The sequence below is a fragment of the Scyliorhinus torazame genome, chromosome 6 (assembly GCF_047496885.1).
Source record: "Scyliorhinus torazame isolate Kashiwa2021f chromosome 6, sScyTor2.1, whole genome shotgun sequence".
NCBI lineage: Eukaryota > Metazoa > Chordata > Chondrichthyes > Carcharhiniformes > Scyliorhinidae > Scyliorhinus > Scyliorhinus torazame.
In genome coordinates this window covers 55,054,972-55,080,306 of record NC_092712.1, presented here as the reverse complement: position 1 = coordinate 55,080,306, position 25,335 = coordinate 55,054,972, and the positions used below count along the sequence as shown (strand labels likewise).

Below are 25,335 nucleotides of genomic sequence, written 5' to 3'. Positions count from 1 at the left end.
CTATCAGAAGCTTAAAAAAATAGAAAAACTGCAGCATAATTTAAAATACCTCACTTGTGAGATAGAGATTAAAAATAAAAACAAACACCTCAGAATCAAACACTGCCCACCAAATTTAATATTTTCAAAAATCTCTTGATATTGCAAATTGGTGTTGTCAGATGTGAGATCCACTCCTCATTACTGCTAACAGATTAAGAACCTGGCCACGGACCAAAGCCTGACTTCAGTCCGAGTGTAAATTTCTAACTCCATTGCAGGGCACATTACTCAACCTGTCTTGCTCTGTTTCCCACCCATGCTAACCGTCCCAGTTCAGCCTAGCCCACATGCCTGCCCCTCCGCTGGTCCTTTCCTTGTATCGTCATGACCACTCTAAAGTTGGTTTCCATACCAACTGTGCTTATAGTTTTATAGAACCATAGAATTTACTGTGCAGGAGGCCATTCGGCCCATCGAGTCTGCACCGACCTTTGTAAGGAGCACTCTACTTATGCCCACACCTGCACCCTGACCCTGTAACCCAGTAACCCAACCTAACCTTTTTGGACACTAAGGGCAATTTAGCATGGCCAATCCAACTAACCTGCATATCTTTGGATGTGGGAAGAAACCGGAGCACCCGGAGGACCATGCAGACAGGGGAACAACGTGCAGACTCTGCACAGACAGTGACCCAAGCTGGGAAGTGATCCTAGGACCCTGGAGCTGTGAAGCAGCAGTGCTAACCACTGTGCTACCATGCCACAAAGTTGACTGCAAACAGTAAAAGTGTCTCCAGCATTTTAAACTGACATTAACCTGGCATTGTGCCCTGAGTCTGTAGGACAAAATTAGAGAATTGGGGGGATAGGGAGAATGATAATAGAGGTTGGCACAAAACAGTTTAATCGGGCGAGTAATTCTCAGTTCACCTTCCCACTTCATCATCTTGTTCACCTTTCCCTTTTCCAATGACCGGCAGTACACAGGACCACCGTCCCACATTCCACTATCTTTGGGTCACAACTCCCCCAGGCCCTTATCAGTGCAGCAGACTTTGGAATTCGCATGTCTAGGTGTAGATCCTAGAATCTCCCTTTTCACTGCTACCAGAGACTACATTCATATATTCAGTTGAGGTTCATTTATTGGGTCTTGCTACAACCTACATTGAACATCTAAAATGTAGAACAAGTCAATTTTAAGAAACCAACATCACTTGAAACAAATTCACAATTTACAGTGCAGCTGGCAAAGAATTCAGTCATCCAATCTATGGTATTTTACAAAAGGGGACGATTGTACACTGATTTTCATGCAGATGTACATTCCCAACAGACCATATACATTGAAACATGAATAATGGCCCTTGAGCCATTCAATTAGATATTCAACAGAGGTATATTGAGCACAGTTCTAATAACCTAATTATGGAAAACGTGACATTTCCAGCAATGAAATTGATTCCGAGTTTCAGGAATTTATGATTTGAGGCAAGGTGTAATTGGACATGTTTTTCTTGGCAAAGGGGAGTCTGTGAATTGATGAAAGCAATTGCGTAGACAAATTGTTCATTGTGGTGACATTTTCAATTCATGGGGAGAAAGGCTAAAAATTCCCAAATTTAGAAATAGGGGAAAATAACATGGGATAATTTCACTAAAAGGGTATGGGAGCAATTGAATGGGTTACAGTACAACATTGAAAGAAGCAGTTGGAAAAATATTTCAGCTGGGACTTTATGGTCAGTACTGAAACGATGGCTTACTTTTTCTTTTTAAAAAAAAAAAAACCCTCTTCGATCCAGCAATCTCTGTGCCGTAGATTTCCCTTTACCAACAATTTGAATCTAGCACCCAGTTGAAGGGATCTCCAGGTGCTATCGAGAAAGGTCAGTAGCCAATCACATTGACGTATTCCCACAGACTGCAAGCCAGACAATAAAATGCAACAGAACTTTTCACTTTTACTTAAAATTTTAACCAGAGCAGAGGTTGAAGATGAAATATACGAAACTTAAAACAATGTTTTTTTTATCATTATGGAGAGACTAGTAATTCCACAAATATAAAATTAGTTTTTGGCACCTGTTCGGCTGTTCGGCAGTAACTATGAACTTAATACATCAGGAGAAATCCAATTATACCTCATTCTGCTTTTTGAAAGATTTACTGTGAAGCTAATAGTGTAAAAGAGCAAGTTTTCGTCAGTTCTTTACTTAATTGTGGTCTGAACTACTTCAGCAAGATTACTGAGCTGCTTCTGGATTTCTGCATTTATCTGAACATGTATAGACTCCAGAAGTTGCTTCATTTTATTTAAATTTAAATACATCAACCAAACAAACGTTATAGTTTCATAAATAATGATGCATGTGGAAAAATCAGTTGTATTCTGGTAGTGGCAGGAAAGGAACTACATTAAAAGCTGTTTGATTGTAATCCTTCGGTAATTAATATTGGCAAGGCCTAAAGATCAATGCTAATTTTGAAAGATCGTACATAGTTTTGTAATCTTTGCTTTGGTCTTGTTCATCGTGATCTCTTTTGACACTAGGATTGATTTTGATGACTGGTGCCATTTAGCTCATGTTAGCTTCAGTTAATGATCTAGAGTAAAAAAAAAACTATTTCAACACATCCCATGATTCTGTACGGATTAATTACATATTATCTTGTTTGGTTTTGTTACAGTTTTATAAAAAGGTCAACATCCAGTCTGTTATTTACAAACTTCACAAACTTGGCTCACTATGTGGGGTTTTCTGGATGTTTGAGCTGAACGAATTGATGGATGGAATTGTGTTTAACTTGATGGTTTTGTTTCAGCAAGAGTTTTAACTTTTTATTTTGAACCTTTCTAAAATGTTTACTGAATGTTTCTTTAGAAAACAAAACTGTCCCTTCAAAAGTTGAAGTTATAGAATTATAATGGCGAAACTTAGAATTTGAAGTTACTCAGCAACATTTTTAATTTTCTCAAATAATTATATATTCAAAATATACTGCAAACAGAAATTCAAAAACAGAGGTGGTAAGAGATTGAGGCACAAATTCAGTGCCTGTTCCGTGTTAAATTTTTACCTGATGCTTATTTAAAACTATAGACTATTCATTCTTTCATTGGAATTTTACTATGATTCATCATTTTATACAAAGAGCATTGATTTTATCCAGATCGGCCTTTGCTGTTTTGTTCAGATGTTTTTTTTTTCTGTTCTCTGTATTTCGGCAGTAAGCATGAGAATATGCACATGATCAAACGGTCGTAGCAGAGCAGCGAATCATGAAGCAGCTTGTTCTTTTAAGCTGAATTTCGTACACATACTGAAGTCGCAGTACAACACGCATTGCACATTGATCAGGAAAACAAAAATTTAAGTTTGATTCAAAGTGGTATTTGTTGACCTGATAAAGATGGCAAAGTGCCAGTCAAGATATCCTCTTATCAAAAGATAAATCCTGTTTTGAAGTCTTGTACCGTCTTTACAGTAGTAAACAGGGGAAATCAATGAAAAGGTTTGAAGGACATGGCTCCCATTTATTCCCATTAATCTAGGGAAGCAAAAGCCAGGGATATTGGAGTTGAAAAAATATTTTCCTTTTGGTTGATTCCAAGAAATCTGGGTGAGGGCAGGATACATCATTGGTTGTGGCCAACTGGTTAAGTGAGTAGCTAAGCTGTACAGACCAAGGAAGTCCAGGTGTGATCCCTCATCTGTGCTCACATGGGTCCCATCCAGGGAATTTTCAAGAGTTAGTCATTTGGTTAAAAAGGGAAAGTGCAGTTCAGTGCACGCCTCTAAATGCTACCTTACCTGGAAATACGAGGAAGGGTGTAAAGGCTTTAGAAATGGGTGAGGAAGAGATTCCTGCTCCTGCTTTAGTTGTGCAGGTATCACAGACTGATATCCATATTCCACCAACATATTCATTGGTAGCACTAGCTAAACCCAGCATGACCTGCTGAAATTATAGTCCTGATAACTAAAACGTTTGAATGGAAATTATTTAAAGATGGGCCTATGACTAGTTCCTTTGGCAGCTTGTTTCAGCGGGGGAATGTCCTTGGGAAGAAAGATTTGTGGCACACTGTATTGGAAATAAATCGTTCCTGTAATTTGTGAAGATGGCCACCTTGTGTTTTGTCACTGCGGAGACCATCAGATGTTTGTTTCTGTCAATCCCCACAAGTTCATTCCATATTTTATAGATCATGGTCAGACTATTTTTCACCCACCTCTGCTTTAATGTTTCCCATTCCAAATCTTCAAGGATGTGACGTTAGAATGGTTCCAGGGATGAGGAATTTTCAGTTCTGGATAGATGAGAAACGATGGGATTGTTTTCCTTAGAGCAGCGTAGGCTAAGAGGAGTTTTGATAGAGATGTTTAAAATCATGTGGGATTTAAAGTCTTAATAAAGAGACTCAAAGAACACCAAATCTCTTCCTCCACACCCCCCACCCCAAAGAAAGATTGTTCGTACCTTCAAAACCCACACTAAACAGATTTACAACCAGCTTCCATTTTATGGTGTAATTTGTGTCATGAGAATGTCGCTTTAAAAAATGTTTGGCTGCTCATATTACTGAAACTGAAGAGCACAGATTTAAGGTCATTAGTCATTAGCAGAAGAGCTAGAGGTGACGTGAAGAAATCTAATTGGTAATGTAGCACTGATATTATTAAAGTGTTGATGCTAAAACTCAATTAATTATATTTTTCTGGTGAACAACTTTGATAAATAAGTAAAGTCCAGACTGTGAAGGCTTCCATCAGCACCCATATGCCATTGATTCTGTCACTTAAATTCACTATTGCCAGCTGCAAATCCTCTCAAAGAACACCAAATCTCTTCCTCCACACCCCCCACCCCAAAGAAATATTGTTCGTACCTCCAAAACCCACACTAAACAGATTTACAACCAGCTTCCACTTTATAGTGTAATTTGTGTCACGAGAATGTCGCTTTAAAAAATGTTTGGCTGCTCATATTACTGCAGTGATGTCAAAGTGTGGGTGGAGCTGGGCTGTCTGTCAGCTTTTTACTTACGTTTTAGGCGTTTGCTGCAGGGTGTGTTTTAGTTTTGTTTTCAATGTTGGAGCTGAAGCCAGACCAAGCAGGTGTACTGCTGTTCTCTCTGCCATCAACAGACTACCTCTTGATCATTTGGTGAATTCAGTGTTTTGTTATGTTCTTGACGTAGCATCAGCTGCTTCCTTGATGTGCACTCTGACAAAGGAAGGTTCAGACTTGGAGATAGCTTTAACATGTTTATTAAACTATTAACAATTCTCCTACTTGGATTCAACGCTACTGTTAATCCTGCTATAGCTACTCAGACTGACAAACCAGTCTGCTACAATCTCTCAACCCTGTGTCTGTACTCAGAGTGTCTCCATTGGAAAGAGACTGAGCATGTGTGATGTGTCCTTTTATATGGGTTGGTGTAATGCCCTCCTGTGGTAGTGTCACCTCTATGTGTATCGTGAATGCCCATTGGTCGTGCCCTATCTTACTGACCTATTGGTTGAATGTCTGTGTGTCATGTCTCTGGTGCTCCCTCTAGTGTCTAGCTAGGTGTAGTGTATGTACATTAACCCTTTGTGTACTTACAGTGATGTATGTCACCACATCCCCCCCCTTTTTTCGTGTTAAATATTTTCTGCACCGTGTTAAAGAAAATTGAACAAACTAGGTAGATAAGTGATGCTTTGTACAAGTTATGATAACTGTGATGACTATCCAATATGATACAAGACCAAATCATAGTTGCGATGACTTTGAGGATAAGACAATACAAAATAAAAGTTATGAGTCCAAAGTTCATGAATTTATATGGTCTGGTATAGAAGTGTCAATGGTGACATTGTCATTCCCTTGTGAACGCCGTCAGTGTCCTGCTGTTTGGTCATCAGGAGGTGTTCAAGTGTTCAAATCACTTCATTGACTGATATGGAGTCTGTGTCTTTTTTTCTCTCGAAGCTAATTGTAGCAATTCTTGATGGCATCTGTCCTGAAAGTCAGGTTGCCTGTTGGTAGTGCAGCAAACGTGACTTGGTAAGATGCATCGTCCTGCCATGGTATGTCATTGTACTGAACTGAGCAGTAACAGTGTCCCTCATTTGCAGAGTTGTACCATGTTGTACAGGTCGTTGTTTCATTGTTGTCGTTTCTGTCTTGGTCGTTTTCGTTGTCGTTCTTATTGTTGTCGTTCTTGTTGTTGTTTTTGTCATGCTTGTTTCTGTATTTGTTCTTGTTGCGCTGCATGTTGTTTTCGTTGTTGCTGTTGCGCTCAATGAGTGTTCCGTTTGGATGATGTGAGTCATTGTCACAGTTATTGGTGTCAGCGACCTTTGTGGTATCTGTTGTTTCCTTGAGCATGCCGTCACTGAGTTTGCGGCGCTCCCTGTCTGGAGTCGTGTCCGGCTTACTTGAATCAGCTTTGGCTTGTCGATTCTCCCTGTCTGGAGTCATTTCATTCAGGACTGCATTTGTTTGTGGGGAGGCTCGAGCGGATGAGGTGTTAATTAACATGGTGTCACCGGAGTCACCAGTAGTCTCACTGTGATTGTCTTCTTTAACCTGTTTTAAGAGTCGCTCCCTCTCCTCCTGTGGCGATCCCATACTCTTACCCTCTGCAACCACATGACTGCGGTGAGTTTCCAGCTCATGCAGCGTTTCATACAGCACCACAGCTTCTTGCTTCACCTGGGAATGTGCTATCTCAGCCCCCAGGGTTTCCTTCTTCGTGTTTAATATATCCAGCTCTTGCTGTCGAGCATCCAACTCCTGCAACGCACGTTCATTAATTGCTTTCATTGTCATATATCTGGCTTGTTTGTCTTCTGCCATGTTTTTGATGATGGTATCTGTTACATTGAGCATTTCTTCTTGAGAACTGTGTGAATGATCTGATGTTGCATTGGTGTTGGTAACATCAGTCATTTGTGGTGGATTCGATTCCTCTGCTTTGCTCCTTTGGTACTTCTCTTCTAGAGTAATTTCTGATTCATTTGAATGACCTTTTGTTTCTTGGTGCTCTTCTGGAGTCAAAATCTTCAAGGTTTCTATTAACGTGGTCTCTCTGGACTCTTGGTGCTCCTTTTCTGGAGTCAAAATCTTCACGATTTCATTTGACGTGGTCTCTCTGGATTCTTGGGTAGCCATCCTCTGATTATTGAGTGCTTCTGTGCAGACGAGCTGAGATATGTCAATCTCGCTGTGATCCTGCACATCCTGTATGGGAATTGTGATTTCTTTGTCACTTGTCTCACATACAGTGGGTAGATATTCAGTGTCTTCTTGTTGGTTAAATGAGCTGGGTAGACTTTCATAGTCTTCTTCTGGTGGCTCAAATAAGCTTGATAGATCTTCATGGTCTTGTTCATGCATGGCGTTCGCTATGGAGTGTTTGCTTGATTCCATTTTTGAGTCTGTCACTGAGCTGTCTGTGGAGGCATGCGTCACTCTCTTTGTGGAGGCTTGCGTCGCTCTCTTTGTGGAGGCTTGCGTCGCTCTCTTTGTGGAGGCTTGCGTCGCTCTCTTTGTGGAGGCTTGCGTCGCTCTCTTTGTGGAGGCTTGCATCGCTCTCTTTGTGGAGGCTTGCGTCGCTCTCTTTGTGGAGGCTTGCGTCGCTCTCTTTGTGGAGGCTTGCGTCGCTCTCTTTGTGGAGGCTTGCGTCGCTCTCTTTGTGGAGGCTTGCGTTGCTCTCTTTGTGGAGGCTTGCGTCGCTCTCTTTGTGGAGGCTTGCGTCGCTCTCTTTGTGGAGGCTTGCGTCGCTCTCTTTGTGGAGGCTTGCGTCGCTCTCTTTGTGGAGGCTTGCGTCGCTCTCTTTGTGGAGGCTTGCGTCGCTCTTTGTGGAGGCTTGCGTCGCTCTCTTTGTGGAGGCTTGTGTCGCTCTCTCTGTGGAGGCTTGTGTCGCTCTCTTTGTGGAGTCTTTCATCGCTTGCTCTGTGGAGTACTTCATCGCTCTCTCTGTGAACTCTGTCATCGCTTTCTTTGTGGAGTCGTGCAGTGTTCTCTCTGTAGAGCCGATCTGTGCTCTCTCAATGGAGTCGCTCTCTGTGGCGTCGTCGTCTTCTTGGGTATTGCTGTCATCCAATGTATCGACGATCTGCCATGGCACCATGGTATTGGATGCATCTACCGTGAGAAGAGTCGTGTTGAGCTTTTCAACCGTGTTACTGTTACCGTGATCAGCATATCTAAATAACTCAGCCATGTCTGAGCAGTATTGTGTGTATTGTTCGATAGACAAATCATCGCTTTTTGTTTCGGAGTTGTGATCGTTCCCTTCATGTTCAATGAACAAATCATCTTCTTGTGTGGAGGCTGGGACCCTTTGTGGTGCGTGGACCACTCTCTGTTTCTTGTCGTCAGGCCGCAGCATAACCCTGCACTCATGAGTCGGGATGTCATAACTGCTGGGCTGAGGATTCCCCAATCTGAAGAACTCATCGTTGGGGTCTTCACGGTACAACAGCTCTAGTTGCGGTTCGGATTTGGTACTGGGATAGCCATGTACCAAGATGAAATCTTCGTTTGAGTCGTCGCCTTCCAAGACCATATCATCGCGTTTTGTGTCGGAGCTGGCATTGGGCTCGCGATGTCCAAAGAAGAATTCAGGGTCTGAGTCATAGGCTTCAAGGACTGTATCGTCTCTTTGGGCGGTGCTAACTGCTTGTTGTAGGGTTCTGCAGAGGTTACTTTCAACTTCTGGTCGAATTTCAGGCATTGTGCTGTCGTTCCAAGTGAAAGAATCGTGTTATACAGCTTTTTTTAAAAAAAAATTCCGTGTTTTGGGACATTTCCCCTTTAAGTGGGCGTGGTCCGGGGGTCTCTGACATCACAAGGCGTGTGACGTAGTGCGTAGAAAGCGATTGCGCATGCGCAGATCGCTGTTCCTTTACTTGGGGCCTTTTTCGCAATTGCGCATGTGCGGCTTCTCGCGCTTGCGCAAATGGACCTTCTCGTTCTGTGCGCTCTTCACGCAATTGCGCATGTGCAGCACCTTTTCCAAGATGGCTGCAATTCAAAACTGCCGTTCGTTGCTGCAAGCCTACCTCGCGGTGAGTTTTGGCACCTCTTTTACCTTTTCTTTTTGTATGTTCCTCGCAGAATTCTGGGAATTTGTCCAGGACTGCCTGGAAGTCGCTCTTGTTTTTGCCCCTTTGAGTATTTGAAGGTCTGGAAGATTTCAGCTGCTTCTGGACCCGCAATGGTAAGTAGAAGCTTTATTTTTTCTGCATCCACCACACCATCTAGGTCGGATGCTACCAGGTAGATCTCGAATCTCTGCCTGAACCAACGCCAGTTTTCTCTGAGATTGCCTTGGTACCTGAGCTGCTGTGGAACCGGAATCTCGAATATCATCTTGCCTGGCTGCTGTTGCTGGTTGTCACTGTTTGCTGAGTTTTAACTGTATGGATTTAACAGTCACTCCTGGGTAACATGTTTTTTTATGCTCTTGACGTAGCATAAGCTGCTTCCTTGATGTGCACTCTGACAAAGGAAGGTTCAGAATTAGAGATAGCTTTAACATATTTATTAAACTATTAACAATTCTCCTACTTGGATTCGACGCTACTGTTAATCCTGCTATAGCTACTCAGACTGACGAACCAGTCTGCTACAATCCACGTGGTGGGTATGATGTTCTCTCAACCCTGTATCTGTACTCTGAGTGTCTACACTGGAAAGAGATTGAGCATGTATGATGTGTCCTTTTATATGGGTTGGTGTAATGCCCTCCTGTGGTAGTGTCACCTCTATGTGTATCGTGAATGCCCGTTGGTTGTGTCCTATCTTACTGACCTATTGGTTGAATGTCTGTGTGTCATGTCTCTGGTGCTCCCTCTAGTGTCTAGCTAGGTGTAGTGTATTTACATTAACCCTCTGTGTACTTAGTGATGTATATCACCACATTCAGAATTATAAATGTTCTCAGTAGTGAATGTAAACCTAATGTGCTTCTGTTAAAAGGCGTTTCTTCTGTCTTCTGGATGTTGTTTGGGAAGTTATTAAGGATTACTTAGTGTTGTATTCTTTGGGGGTTGTATTTGAATTAATGGTTGCTAAGATGTTCATTATGTTTCAAAAAGGTTAACTTGAGTTCATCGAATAAACATTGTTTTGCTTTAAAAATTACTTTTCCATTTCTGCTGTACCACTCCTGTAGAGTGGGCCGTGTGCGCCCCATACCACAATCTATTAAAAGTTGTGGGTCAGGTGAACTCCATGATACACTTTGGTGTTCTCTAAACCCTGGCCCATAACATTTGACACCAAATTAACATGTATCCCTGCAAAAGCACTTGGATGTTCTGTAGTCTTAATTGGTAAACTTTGTACGATATAGAATGGAAAATACCAAGGTTCCAAATCTGTGCTCTCATGGGTTTCAGATGATTATTTACGTTAGAAATTTCCTCTTAGCGGTGATATCTTTGAAACCTCTATCATTCAAGTTCCGGTACAATTGTTTTGTAAGATTTCCATTCATCTGGTTTATTGTGTTTTAAAATTAATCTTCGCATTCAACCATTTTAACAAGTTCAGAAATTGTGGTAACAAAATTGAAGAATACTGATGTAATGTTAGAAAGTAGGTACTATCTTTTAACAAGCACCTACTTTTTGTTGTGAATTTGGAAGTGTTTGAAGATATCACAGTACCTGCTTTTCTCCCTTGTTTAATTAATGTTTTAAAAACTACCAAAATATATACCTTTGTGAGAGCTTGGAAAAAATGATCAATAGAATGGGGGCCTATAACTTTTGAGTTTACTTAAATCCAACAGTGCTGTAATCTTAATTTCCTTTTTCGCTAGTTTTCAGCACAAAATGGTGTGTGGTTTCAAAAAGATAGATTAACATTTCACTGTTTTCAGTACAGAAGTGTGAAACACAACATGAAAGGGATTGGAGAAATACAAAAACGCAGCTGATAAAATATGGATTGTATTGAACGCTAAATGTTTCATGATAATGAACTTTCACACAGTCGTGCACAAGCATCAAAGCTGCTTCTTTGGTGTTTGTTGCAGCATGAAGTGCATTGAATTTACTGTTCTGAAGTGTACAAGGTCACATACAGTGTAAATACCTTTTTTTTGTCTGAATTAGTAAATAGCTAGTTTGTTTATGGCAAGTTACCAGTAAATACTTTCACCTATTGATTAACTCTTTTTCTTATCTGCAACAAAATGCTTTTTAATCTCTATGCTTTCTTCCCTCTTGAAGAAAGAAAACCCATTGTTGGGTGTCTTATGATGCTGGCTGTGAACACAAACTCGTCGTGTTAATAACTTTGTCCATTCGGTTCTAAACAGACTGTGTGATTTTCTTACACTAGCTACTGGATTTCTTTTCCCCAGTGAAATTGATGGGAATTGTAACTACATTTTAAATTACTGACACAGTTTTGCATCATTGTCAGATGACCTTCGATTTGAGGATGATGTCTACTCAGGGTCGCAAGTTTCTGCCATGGAGTGTCATTTGACTGAACAGGCTATTTCTTGACCCACAGATCTTTGCGCATGTATCATAGAATCATAGAATTTACAGTGCAGAAGGAGGCCATTCGGCCCATCGAGTCTGCACTGGCCCTTACAAAGAGGACCCTACTCAAGCCCACGTATCTACCCTATCCCTGTAACCCAGTAACCACCACTTAACCTTTTTGGACAAGGGCAATTTAGCATGGCCAATCCACCTAACCCGCACATATTTGGACTGTGGGAGGAAACTGGAGCACCTGGAGGAAATCCAATCAGACACGGGGAGAACATGCAGACTCCACACAGACAGTGACCCAAAACAGGATGTCTCATGAGACAATGGGATCCAGAGTGCAGGGTTTGCTTCCTTTTCTTTCCTACACTGCTCTGCCTCATCATGAAAATGATCTGACTGAAAGCGTGATGCAGCTTAATGGATAAGTTGTCAACATTCACAATGATTGTTAGAAAGCCTCTCCCATTCATTAATGTCAATGCTGGCTTGCTTCAAGGAGAGCTTCAGAGTGTCGTGGAGTGTTTTATTTGCCCTCCATGGAACAACCGTCATTTGACAGTTGACAAAACAAGACCTGATGGGGAAGATGTGTTTCAGCCACCTGGGCATTGTGTCCAGTCCATTGAAGTTAATTTTATTGGAGTTTTCCCAGAATGCTTGTGGAACTGACTACAAGAAGGAAATTAGTGTTTGTTCAGTGGCCCTATTGAATCTGGAAGATGCAGCCAGGGACATTACTGATGGGAATTTTGTGTGCTAGGAATTTTGTTGACTGGATCATGGTGGAAACCTGCATGTACTTTTTAAAAAAAACATGTGGGATGCAGTTATTGTCTGCAGGATCTTGACTGATTGGTGGTCATATTTCAATGGTGTGCCGAACCGCGAAGACTGGGACCAGCTTTCCGCTGCATCCGCCTTTTGACTTTGCAGCTGGTGGGATACACCGTTTTCATTCGCTTGTCCAGCTGTTGAGAACTTTTTTGGACCACCATTTCTGTCACCTCTCCCATCGACCTTGCTGCCATGTATGGCATGCCGAGAGCAAGGAGCTCCCAACTGCATCGCTCAAAGGATCGCCGGAGCCACAAGCCCCTCCACCATGTTACGGTGGTGATCCATGGAGAAGACAGTTTTTCATTGAATTCTCCCTTTCCCTAATTTGGCGGAGACTTGTAACATCAAGGTGTGACATCCCTTCATTAATTGGGCACATTGAGTATTTTGTACAGCTTCAGGGGGCTATTCAGTTATAGGCAGTGTGGAAAGAAGCATGAGGTTGAATCATCTGGGATCCAAATGTACTTCCCGATTGTCATCACTAAATAATCAGCAAATAACATTGAAGAGCGAGCATCCGAACTGGCTTCTCTTTTTTTTTGTCCCCTCCCTACCCCCACCATGACACCACATCATTCCAATCTGTTGTAAGAATGCTGAGACCAATTGTAATTCCCCATCACCGGACCAGTTAACTTGTCATGAGGCATTTGGTTTTCTGGCTCAGTTCTGCTCTGGGTGGTATATTTTCCAATTGAGTCATCAGTGGAAATGTCTGTTAGAATTTTTAAATGACATTAGAACTGCATTATATGCCTCCATTCAGTAAATCTTAATTTATAGCTGGATTTTGTAAGAATTTTTCCTCTATTTTTCCAAATCTGATTATGATTATTAATTCATATAATTCTGAAATATTTGCAATGATACAAGTATTATCTCAAACTTATTTAAATAAATAAACTTATTTCAACTACCGCAACTAGCATTTATCCTTCTTTCTATTCCAGTTTACTCCAATTTTTTAGTTTTTTCAACAGCCTGTTCTGAAAACCAAGTAAACTTTCATATAAGTTGATGGGAAAAATGGGGCTGCTTTTTGTCAGGTTTTAAATAGGAGTGTTAATTTCCACACACTGGTTTTTGCAAAGCCATGTTTGGTGACTTGAATGCGGTTGTGTATTAACTCAAATTGCATGTTTGCTAACACCACTGAAAAGCTTTCTGTGCTGCAGCCCTAGTCTTTAAACAAACACCTTCAGTGGCATAGTACATTTTTGTTTAGATGAGAGGGAGGTTTTGACTCGGAAGGCTGTGATTTATAACTTGTAGTTGTTTCTCACTTTGAAGCAGCCACTGCCATGATACAGTGTTTGCAATTGTAATAGAGAGCTGAGTGAAAGTTCCTAGCTTTCTTAATTCTGGCCAGGATTTATTTTTGGTGCTGTGTAATTTGCAGAGAAAATCCTTTTTCACTCTGAGGAATTTCCTAAATCTGTAAAATTAATGATGAGTTTAGATTTTTGTCTCCACCCTTTTCCCAAAACTCTGGTGGCACAACAGGCTAAAAGGTCAAGTTTTGTCTTAAACATATCTTTGTTTCAAATCTTTGTGACCCACAATTTTATTGTGTTTAATTATTGAGAAAATCTATTAAAGTTTTGTATCTAAGTTATATCTTTGATGTTTTTAAGAAGACAAACAATGATTTTTTTTCTGGTTAGCATTTGTTCAATTTTTGCATTTCTGAGGGCCCATCTTTTGAAATTAGCCCATTGTTACTTGCCACAGTAAGAGTTATTCAATTTGAGGTTGTACATCCACCACTGTTTGATCTTTGTTCTTTTGTTTGGAATGCTTAAATATTCATTGAAATATGTTTTTAAACTTTGTTCTTGGCATGTGAATTACATTGGGAAATTCAGTATTTTTTACCCACTCCTAGCTGCCTTTTCTTAAAATAAATGGAGGTAAGCCTTCCTGAGCCACTGATGTTCACCAATTTTATTCTCGTTAGCAAGCCACTCAATTGTACTGAATTATTATGTCACTTCAGAGGATAGCCACATGCAAATCAGACTGGGTAACCACAACAGGTTTCCTCAAAGGAATTCAATGAACCAGTTGAATCTATATGAGACTCCGCTTCCTGGCCACTTTTATTGGTATCAGTTTTTATTTAATTTCTAAATTTCTTTACTCTGCGCATTCTCAGACTCCGGTGACTGAATTTGAATTTGGTTTCTTGGGATTATTAGTCCAGGCCTTTGGCTTAGTCATCCAGTAGTGTAACCACTGCACTAGAGCAGTGTTTTTCAAACTAGTTTTCCCGGGACCCACTTTTACCAATCGGCCAACCTTCGGGACCCAGCTAGCCGACCTTTGTGACACACCATTTTCACTTACCTTTAATGCGACAGGTGAGCCTGCTTGGTCCTCACAATCTCACTTGCTTTGTCATTCAATGTTACATTTCTGGGGCTAAGGACTTAAGCTGGTGATTTATGGGCAGCACGGCAGCATAGTGGTTAGCACAGTTGCTTCACAACTCCAGGATCCCAGGTTCGAGTCCCAGCTGGGTCACTGTCTGTGCTGAGTCTGCACGTTCTCCCCGTGTCTGCGTGGGTTTTTCCTCCGGGTGCTCCGGTTTCCTTCCACAGTCCAAAGATGTGCGGGTTAGGTGGTTGACATGCTAAATTGCCCTTAGTGTCAAAAAATGGTAAGTGGGGGTTACATGGTTACGGGGATAGGGTAGATACGTGGGTTTGAGTAGGATGCTCTTTGTAAGGGCCGGTGCAGACTCGATGGGCCGAATGGCCTCCTTCTGCACTGTAAATTCTATGATTTAAGTTTTCGCTGCATCCTCTGAAAAACTCACCATGCTTAGTTTCCAAATGCCTTTGAGGTTTTGAGCGTTTTAAACTTTCATTTGCCAGTACTTCCCCTGCATAAAGCCACATGGGCTTTGCATCCTGATTTGCATTGGCATAGTTAACAAAGCCTCAAGAAATCATCTTTATACTGCTTTGTTCCCGATTTCAGTCTTTTTCTTTGGCTGTTCATAAGAAACCCTGGAGCTCTGTACAGAGCTAACACAATCACTGCTTTGCCCTGCCACGGCCTCCCCTGAGCAGCTCTCTCCAGATTCGGTTGTGAGATCCTGGCCTGTTTGTGTCTCTGGCCCTCTCTTCCTTATAACAACCAATCCACCTTCAGTTTTTCACAGCCCTGTTGCCTTGCTTGCTCGCAGCTAGAAAATGGAGGAATCTTTCCTCCATCATTTAGCCCCAAAACACAGATGTAAGGGCGCATGGTGTCAGTGTACGTGCCGGGCGTGTGACATGCTCTCTGCTGCCGCATCTGGCTGGAAGACTGCATTGTTCCATGTAAAAGTCGGTTGTGGCCAGCATTCTCAATTTAAAAGCCAGTCACGGCTGCCATTCTCAATTGAAAAGCTGGTCGTGGCCATTGGGCGCTTCTCCTGCGATTGGGAACGCCATGACCATCCTGACACCTGCTCGCGACCCACCCCGCAGTTTGAAAAAACCTGTACTGCAGTATCCAGGACATGGCGCTTTACACAAACTTGTTATAACCGAACTCAGGCAGTGTCTCAACTTATGGTGAACTTTTTGCTTAGGCTACTTGTACTTTATAAACATAATCTGCAGTGTCGCATTGATGACCTTAATGAGGCATAATACATTAATTTATTTTCAAACATGGTTGTGCATAATGTCTCCTTTCATGACACGTAGCCAAAATAAATTGCATTTTTTTATGCCATAGCTAAGCCTGTTGTATTTCTTAACAATTAAATACTTTTTAAATAAAAGTTTTGAGTTCACCAGAAGTTTTTAAAATCTTGGAACTTGTAAATGAAGAATCAATTTATTCCCTTCAGGGGCTAACTACTTTTTAAAATACTTAACAAGCAGAAATTGGAATTTTGTTTTAAAGCTTTTTAAAAAATAATTTGCATTTATGTAGGGTTTTAATACCTCAAGGTGTTACTGTTATTTTTGTAATGTGCAGTGATTGTTATGTCGGCAAATGCAGCAGCAATGCCCCATATATAATGAGGATATTCAGTTATCCTTTTTGATGGTGGTTGAAGCAGGAATGTTTGCCAACAAAAGGAAAAAATTCCATTCTCCTTTTCAAATACTACCATGGGATTTTTAATGGGCATTTCAGAAGAAATTTGGACCCTTGATTTATTGACTTATTAACATAATTCACGTAAAATATACTTGCTATAAAACCAAAGATGTAAGGATTTAAAATATTGAATATTTGCAGTTTCTAAAATCTGGCACAAAAACTGATAGAAATCTACAGCAAATCTGACCAAATTTGTAAAGAAAAGGTGGTTTAATTTTTTGACCAGACGCACAGCCTACCTCGAAAATAACTTCTTGTTTCTTTGAGATTCTGGTGCACTTATTCTTGCAATTTCAATATTTTCTGTTTTTTAATTCCGAGAATTCTTGCTTTTTGCCATGATGTCATTAATATTGTTTATGGATGCCACCTATTCCATTTTGCCGACAAGTTCCTTGAAAGTAACTGTGTAACTGTGTTTTAATGCGCATACCCACCATTGTGAGACAAAATTGAAGTGCCTGGGCCTCCAGGTTTGTTTCATGGGAGAGAAACTTTATTCTTTTTCTCTTCTTTCAGGAACTGGGCCTTGGTAAAGCCTCCCTGTCTGCGTTTGGGTTTGTTGGTGCGGCGATTGAAATCATCCTGATTTTGTATCCTTTTTCCCAGTCATGTCTGTTAACAAGTATTATAAGCAGTTTTCTGGGACAGTGGTATTTTACTAAGAGTTGAATTTAGGAAAACAGTAGTGATAGCTTGGACCATGTTGCTACAGAGACACTTGAAAGAAATTCTTTGTTGTATCCAACTCGAAGGAAGTGAAGGAGATAGTTAAGAATATGAATGAAATCCTTGCATTCCTCACTCTGCAGAAGTCCTCCTCCTTAATTCTCACAGCTATCTGATGGTGTCCTCTGTCGTCGGCTTCTATAGCCTCCGGTTCTTTGCAGCCCTCACTCCCACGAAAGACGACACAACCATGACAAAGGTATGGTGGGCAGAGGTGATGATGTATATGTGGCCCCTCTTGAAACCAGACAGCTGGCTGGTTTTCTTCAGTAATTGCCTTTAATGGCTCATTTGCAATGACCAATATTTGTTTGTGTGCTGCGTAAACACAAACTGGAAGATTTTCATAAAACTAGGTAGTGGAGAAAAAGGATGTACTCTGTTTGGTTTGGATGGTGTCCATTCACTTGTAAATAGCTTGGGATGGAAAGGCTTGTTAACTAGCTATAGAAATCCAGTGAAAGGACTTTTCTTCAAAGGAAACATCTGCTAATGAGTAACTTTAATTGAACTAATTGTACCTCTAATGCTAGCATATAAGCTGTAGAATTTGGTTTATTTAGAGTGTCTACAGAAACTTGTTCTTCAAAGCGCAGTACTAAGATTGAAGATCTAAAACTTCAAAACTACTCAGAGACAGATGGTGCCATCTCTGATTTGCATATATAAACTAGAGATTTAAGACTATCACTGTACCATGATTTTTGTAGTAAAGTTGCTAGAATCCTTTTTCTGTCATTTAAGCAGGTTGAAAAGAGTTTTTAAAAACCCCCACAGTATTCTCTGTGCAACAACAACCATTGCCCTCAACTAGGATGTGAATGCAAACAAAAATATATTTTGTCTGAAGGGAAACTTCAAGTAACTGCATTATGGCGAACTAAATCCCTAAATAGGAATTCTTTTCACAAAAGTGCTCCTTAATCCTATATAATTTTTGGGAAGGAATTCATTATCTATTGCTGAGATTGCTTTTTTGAATTTTTCTGAGGGGTGAAGGATTGCAGCTGCACCACTGACCATGAAGCAGGATTATCTACAACTTGGTTTCATTTTCCAGAACAATCTACAGTCTTTGTTAAATGAAAGTGTTGTTACATTTGACTGTATCTTCCAATGTCTGATACTCCATCCCAAAATGGAGGGCATTTTGTACCAAATGCAACCAAAATATAATTCAACAAATCCTCAAATCAAATAACATGCATAAACCTCTGAATGCCTGATTCTTTGAAAATATTTCAAAATAGTTATTTTTGAAGCATTGTTTGTATATGATACTATATTCACATTGGTTTACAAGTCAGAAACTTGATATTCATTTGTTTTAACATTTTTCCTTCACTCCAACAGATTATTGGAAATTGTGTCTCAATATTGGTCCTTAGTTCTGCATTACCTGTTATGTCAAGAACCTTGGGTAAGCTGTATTTTATTCCCATTCAAGCACTTACTAACTACCACATGGGTTGAAATTTCAGTTTAAAATGATGACTGTTGGAATGTATGGATGTATGGTTCTATACTTCATATTTACTGTTTTTTTAGTCTTGTAAATAGGTAAAATTAGAGCAGCAAATTCTGATGAACTGGAAAATTATAATGATAAGTCTATGCTGGTACTGTTATAATTTCCAAAGTGAAGGCAGACAAAATTAATCAGTGAGATGACATACATAAGAAGTAACTTAAAGAACAGAAATGAGAAGGTCATGATGGATGGATGTTTTTTGAACGGAGGGACATAAAAATAGTGGTTCCCCTTAGGGGTCAGTGTTGGAACCCTTTCTGTTAACATAGATAAATAAGCCTTGAAAATTGACCACACTGCAAGACATTTTCTAGTGTTAACTGGCGTACTAATGTCCCAATATGGTGAGTAGGAAGCATGTACACGTTTCTGATTGGAAGTGTGCCACCTCCTATTGGTTACAGTAGATGTGTGGACGACAGGACCACAAGTTGGGGTTATTTTAAGGGCAGAATAATTTATTTAAAGTACAGTCCTTTAAGGACCCATTTCAATTTTCAAACGCCCCCAGTGTTTCACTTGCCACTTGTAGAGCACAGTGTGGTGCTAACGGACCACCTCACTAGAGATGTTTCAAAGGATTATACTGTGCTCACACAGTTACTGATTTCTCTTTTCAGACTGCTGGCTAATTACTGTTTATTGATATGTTTCATCACTTCTCCAAATTTACTTTGTCTGCACTGAGCAGGATTTTGCTGCTATTGCATTTTTGTTAGCTGTAATCATGAATAGTCTCATAGAATTGTTGTTGGGGCTGGAGGATCAGGGAGACCAGACAGAACGGAAACAGCTGCCACAAGAGAGAGGAGTGCTCTAATGCTTTGGATGTCCGTGTTTACTTGGCCCCCTGAGGCAAGATGTTAGCTGTTTATTCATTTCTAACACCAATATGAGCTGCCACAGTAGCATCTGACCCTCCATGGTAACCAAACTCTGCATGTAGCCTTGTGACAGCTTTGATCTGCATGCCTCTGTTATCCATGACATTGCAAGCTTTCTGGCAGGCTGCCCAGTGTACCTAGTCCTGCTTGGCAGATACCTATGAGCGTTCTTCAATAGCCTCTGCAACATCTCTTGTGTTGCAAGTTGCCACTGCTTTGATTCTGCTCCTGCCCATGATAGAGCAAGCATGCTTCCATTGAGGAGGTAGAAGGTGTGCAACTGAACTCCTTCCCTGGTGCCAACATGATGTCTGGAGTTGTGTACAGTTTTCTGCTGGAAAGGTGGTGCAGAAGGCAGGGCTTTAGATTCCTGGGACAAAGGGACTGGCTCTGGGGAGTTGGCACCCGTAGATGTCAGACGGGTTGCACCTGAAAGGAGCTGTGACTGAGTTCCTTGTGGGGCGTTTTACTAGTTCTATTGAGAGGGCTTTCATCTAACTCGGCAGGGGTATGGGAACCAAAAGGAAGAATTGGAGAAGAATATCACAAATACTAGGAGGGACAGCAAGCACAAGTATCAAGAAAGTACATTAATAGGTGAAGTTGGAGTGAGGGAGAAAGTAATGCTGTCTAGATTGGGGTTATTGTGCATGTATGTGAATGCAGGGAGTATAGTTAATAATGATGTGGAGGGGACTTCCGGGTGCGGTGATGACCAGCTAAGCCACACATTTCGGCAGCTCCCGTTGGAACGGACGTTTGGGCTCTTGATAAGAGCCCCAACGGCAATTTTAAACGGTCAAAATCACTGTGCGGTGAAATAGAAGGGAATCCCCCCCGGACGTTGATGGACAAAGGAGAGGATAGCGGCAGAATTGCAGTGGATCCTTCGGAGCAGCGGCAAGGAAGGGAAGCTCGAAGCAAGATGGCGTCGGAAGGTGACAGTTCGATATGGGGCCCAGAGCAACAAGAGTTCCTGCGGCGCTGTGTGGAAGAGCTGAAGAAGGAGGTGTTGGCCCCGATGCTACAGGCGATTGAAGGGCTAAAGGAGGCGCAGAGGACCCAGGAGCTGGAGCTTCGGGTCGTGAAGGCAAAGGCTGCTGAAAATGAAGTTGAAATTCAGGGCCTGGTGGTGAAGACAGAGATGCACGAGGCGCAGCACAAAATGTGTGTGGAGAGGTTGGAAGGCCTGGAGAATAATTCGAGGAGGTAGAATCTAAGAGTCTTAGGTCTTCCCGAGGGCGTAGAGGGGGCGGACGTCGGGGCATATGTGAGCACGATGCTTCACTCGTTAATGGGATCGGAGGCCCCGACGGACCCATTGGAGGTGGAGGGAGCTTACCGAGTTCTGGCACGAAGACCAAAGGCAGGAGAAATACCCCGAGCCATAGTGGTGAGGTTTCACCGCTACAATGACAGAGAGATGGTTCTAAGATGGGCGAAGAAAACTCGGAGCTGCAGGTGGGAGAACGCGGTGATCCACGTGTACCAAGATTGGAGTGCTGAGGTGGCGAGAAGGAGGGCAAGTTTCAATCGGGTTAAGGCGGTGCTCCACAAAAAGGTGAAATTTGGAATGCTGCAACCGGCGAGACTGTGGGTCACATACCAAGGGAAGCACCACTACTTTGAGACGGCAGAAGAGGCGTGGACATTCATTGCGGACGAGAAGCTGGAATAGTCTGGCGAGAGAACGAGCTTCTGGGGCAAAGTGGTGGGGTGACTATGTGGGACGAGGAAGGGGGGGAGGATGATTTTTCAATTGTTAACTCTTTAATCCTGTAAATTTTCTCTCTTCCCCTCGTTTGGGGGGGGGGAGTGAGTATGAGGAACTGTGGGCCCCGGTGGGTAGGAAAGCGGGGCTGAGTGGGAAACGCGGGCCTCATTCCCGCGCTATGGTAATTAAGGCGGGAACAGGGACGCAGGAAGGTGGGGGCCTCGCACAGTGAGAGGCCGAGGGCAAACGGGGAAGCCGAGGTCAGCCAGAGTTTGCTGACTTCTGGGAGCAACATGGGGGGTGTACGTACGCTAGAGGGGGACCTAGCGGAGGGGGGGGGGAGCTAACTGGGTTGCTGCTGCTAAGGGGAAGGGGGAGCTGTTATGGGGCGGGTGGTCGAGGCGAGAGGGCACTGTCGGTGGGGTATACGGATACGTGGGAACCGGGTGAGGAGCTGGGGTAAAAAAGGGGATGGCTAGTCGACAAGGGGGGGGGGGGGGGGCGGGGGTAAAGAGCCCCCCGACCCGGTTGATCACGTGGAACGTGAGAGGGCTGAATGGGCCGATTAAAAGGGCGAGGGTACTCGCACACCTAAAGAAATTAAAGGCAGATGTGGTTATGTTGCAGGAGACGCACCTGAAATTGACAGATCAGGTCAGACTACGTAAAGGATGGGTGGGACAGGTGTTTCATTCGGGTTTGGATGCGAAGAATAGGGGGGTGGCTATTTTAGTGGGGAAACGGGTACTGTTTGAGGCAAATACCATAGGGATGGACAGTGGGGGTAGATACGTGATGGTGAGTGGCAGACTGCAAGGGGAGGCGGTGGTTCTGGTGAACGTATACGCCCCGAACTGGGATGATGCCAACTTCATGAGGCGTATGTTGGGGCGTATCCCAGACCTGGAGGCGGGAAAGTATTCAGTTATAGGCAGTGTGGAAAGAAGCAATACAGTGCTTGATCCAGGGCTGGACCGGTCGAGGTCCAGGACCGGGAGGAGGCCGGCAGTGGCCAAGGTGCTGAAGGACTTCATGGAGCAGATGGGAGGAGTAGATCCTTGGAGATTTATCAGACCTAGGAGTAAGGAGTTCTCATTCTTCTCCCATGTTCACAAGGTATATTCACGGATAGACTTTTTTGTCCTGGGAAGGGCACTGATTCCGAAGGTGACCGGGACGGAGTACACGGCCATAGCCATCTCGGACCACGCTCCACACTGGGTAGATCTGGAGGTAGGAGAGGAAAAGGAACAGCACCCACTCTGGAGAATGGATATGGGCCTGTTGGCGAATGAGGGGATATGTCTAAGGGTGAGGGGGTGTATCGAAAGGTACTTGGAGCTTAATGACAATGGAGAGGTTCAGGTGGGAGTGGTCTGGGAGGCGTTGAAGGTGGTGGTCAGAGGGGAACTGATATCCATAAGGGCACATAAAGGGAAGCAAGAGAGTAAAGAAAGGGAGCGATTGCTGAGAGAACGTCTGAGGGTGGACAGGCAATATGCAGAGGCACCGGAGGAGGGACTGTACAGGGAAAGACAAAGGTTACATGTGGAATTTGACCTGACCACGGGTAAGGCAGAGGCACAGTGGAGGAGGGCACAGCGAGTGCAGTATGAGTATGGAGAGAAGGCAAGTCGGTTACTGGCCCAACAATTGAGGAAGAGGGGAGCGGCGAGGGAGATAGGTGGGGTGAGGGATGAGGAGGGAGAGATGGAACGGGGAGCGGAGAGAGTGAATGGGGTGTTTAAGACATTCTATGAGAGGTTGTATAAGGCTCAGCCCCCAGAAGGGAAGGAGTGAATGATGCATTTCCTAGATCAGCTGGAATTCCCGAAGGTGGAGGAACAGGAGAGGGCGGGACTGGGAGCACAGATGGATGTGGAGGAGGTGGTAAAGGGGATTGGGAGCATGCAGGCGGGGAAGACCCCGGGACCGGATGGGTTCCCGGTGGAATTTTATCGGAAATATATAGACCTACTGGCCCCGCTCTTGACGAGAACCTTTAATGAGGCCAGGGAAAGGGGGAAGTTGCCCCCGACTATGTCGGAGGCGACAATATCGTTACTTTTGAAGAAGGATAAAGACCCGCTGCAGTCCCATTTCCCTTTTGAATGTAGATGCTAAGCTCCTGGCCAAGGTAATGGCGACGAGGATAGAGGATTGTGTCCCGGGGGTGGTCCAAGAGGATCAAACTGGGTTCGTTAAGGGGAGACAGCTGAACACGAACATACGGAGGCTGCTAGGGGTGATGATGATGCCCCCACCAGAGGGGGAGGCGGAGATAGTGGTGGCGATGGATGCCGAGAAAGCATTTAACAGGGTGGAGTGGGACTACCTGTGGGAAGTGTTGAGATTTGGTTTTGGTGAAGGGTTCATTGGATGGGTACAGCTGCTATATAGGACCCCAGTGGCAAGTGTGATCACGAACAGGCAGAGGTCTGACTACTTCCGTCTTCATAGAGGGACGAGGCAGGGGTGTCACCTGTCTCCGTTACTGTTTGCATTGGTAATTGAGCCCCTGGCCATAGCACTGAGGGGCTCCAGGAAGTGGAGGGGAGTACTCCGGGAAGGAGAAGAACACCGGGCATCATTGTATGCAGATGATTTACTGCTGTATGTTGCGGACCCGGTGGAGGGGATGCCTGAGATAATGCAGACGCTCGGGGAGTTTGGGGAATTCCCGGGGTACAAATTGAACATGGGGAAGAGTGAGTTGTTTGTGGTACATCCGGGGGAGCAGAGCAGGGGAATAGAGGATTTACCGCTGAGGAGGGTAACAAGGGATTTCCGGTACTTGGGGATCCAGATAGCCAGGAGTTGGGGAACCTTACATAGGCTTAATTTAACACGATTGCTGGAACAGATGGAGGAGGATTTTAAGAGATGGGACATGGTGCCCCTGTCACTGGTGGGTAGGGTGCAGGCGGTCAAAATGGTAGTCCTCCCGAGATTCCTTTTTGTGTTTCAGTGCCTCCCGGTTATGGCCACGAAGGCTTTTTTCAAGAAGATCGAGAAAAGCGTCATGAGTTTTGTGTGGGCTGGGAAGACCCCGAGAGTGAGGAGGGGGTTCTTGCAGCGTAGCAGGGAGAGGGGGGGGACTGGCACTACCGAGCTTAAGTAAGTACTATTGGGCCGCCAATATTTCAATGGTGTGTAAGTGGATGGGAGAAGGGGAGGGAGCGGCGTGGAAGAGATTGGAGATGGCGTCCTGCAAAGGAACCAGCCTACAAGCACTGGTGACGGCTCCGCTGCCGTTCTCCCCGAAGAAATACACCACAAGTCCAGTGGTGGTGGCAACACTGAAAATTTGGGGGCAGTGGAGACGGCATAGGGGAATGACGGGAGCCTCGGTGCGGTCCCCGATAAGAAATAATCATAGGTTTGTCCCGGGGAGAATAGATGGGGGATTTGGAGCATGGCAGAGAGCTGGGATTGTGCAACTGAGGGATCTGTTCCTGGATGGGACGTTTGCGAGTCTGGGAGCGCTGAAGGAAAAATATGGGTTGCCCCAAGGGAATGAATTTCGATACATGCAACTGAGGGCTTTTGCGAGGCAACAGGTGAGGGAATTCCCGCAGCTCCCGACGCAGGATATTCAGGATAGAGTGATCTCAGGGACATGGGTGGGGGATGGTAGGGTGTCAGATATATACAGGGAAATGAGAGATGAAGGGGAGAACATGGTAGATGAGCTGAAGGGAAAATGGGAGGAAGAGCTGGGGGAAGAGATTGAAGAGGGGCTGTGGGCAGATGCCCTACGTAGGGTAAACTCTTCGTCCTCGTGCGCCAGGCTTAGCCTGATACAATTTAAGGTTTTGCACAGGGCACATATGACCGGAGCAAGGCTCAGTAAATTTTTTGGGGTAGAGGATAGGTGTGGGAGATGCTCGAGAAGCCCAGCAAACCACACCCACATGTTTTGGTCATGCCCGGCACTGCAGGGGTTCTGGGTAGGGGTGGCGAAGGTGCTTTCAAAGGTGGTGGGGATCCGGGTCAAGCCAGGCTGGGGGCTGGCTATATTCGGGATTGC

The 25,335-nt window shown here is 43.6% G+C and overlaps 1 protein-coding gene across 2 annotated transcripts in view; it reads left to right on the top strand.

The window, feature by feature from the left end:
* The window catches only part of lmbr1 (limb development membrane protein 1), a 316,729-nt gene that overhangs the window by 247,890 nt on the left and 43,504 nt on the right, over positions 1-25,335 (top strand). For both annotated transcript variants that reach the window (XM_072508212.1, XM_072508213.1), the window contains 3 exons: positions 16,967-17,040; positions 17,285-17,375; positions 18,530-18,596. In XM_072508212.1, coding sequence (XP_072364313.1) covers positions 16,967-17,040; positions 17,285-17,375; positions 18,530-18,596 — 232 coding nt within the window. The remainder of the gene's footprint in view (positions 1-16,966; positions 17,041-17,284; positions 17,376-18,529; positions 18,597-25,335) is intronic.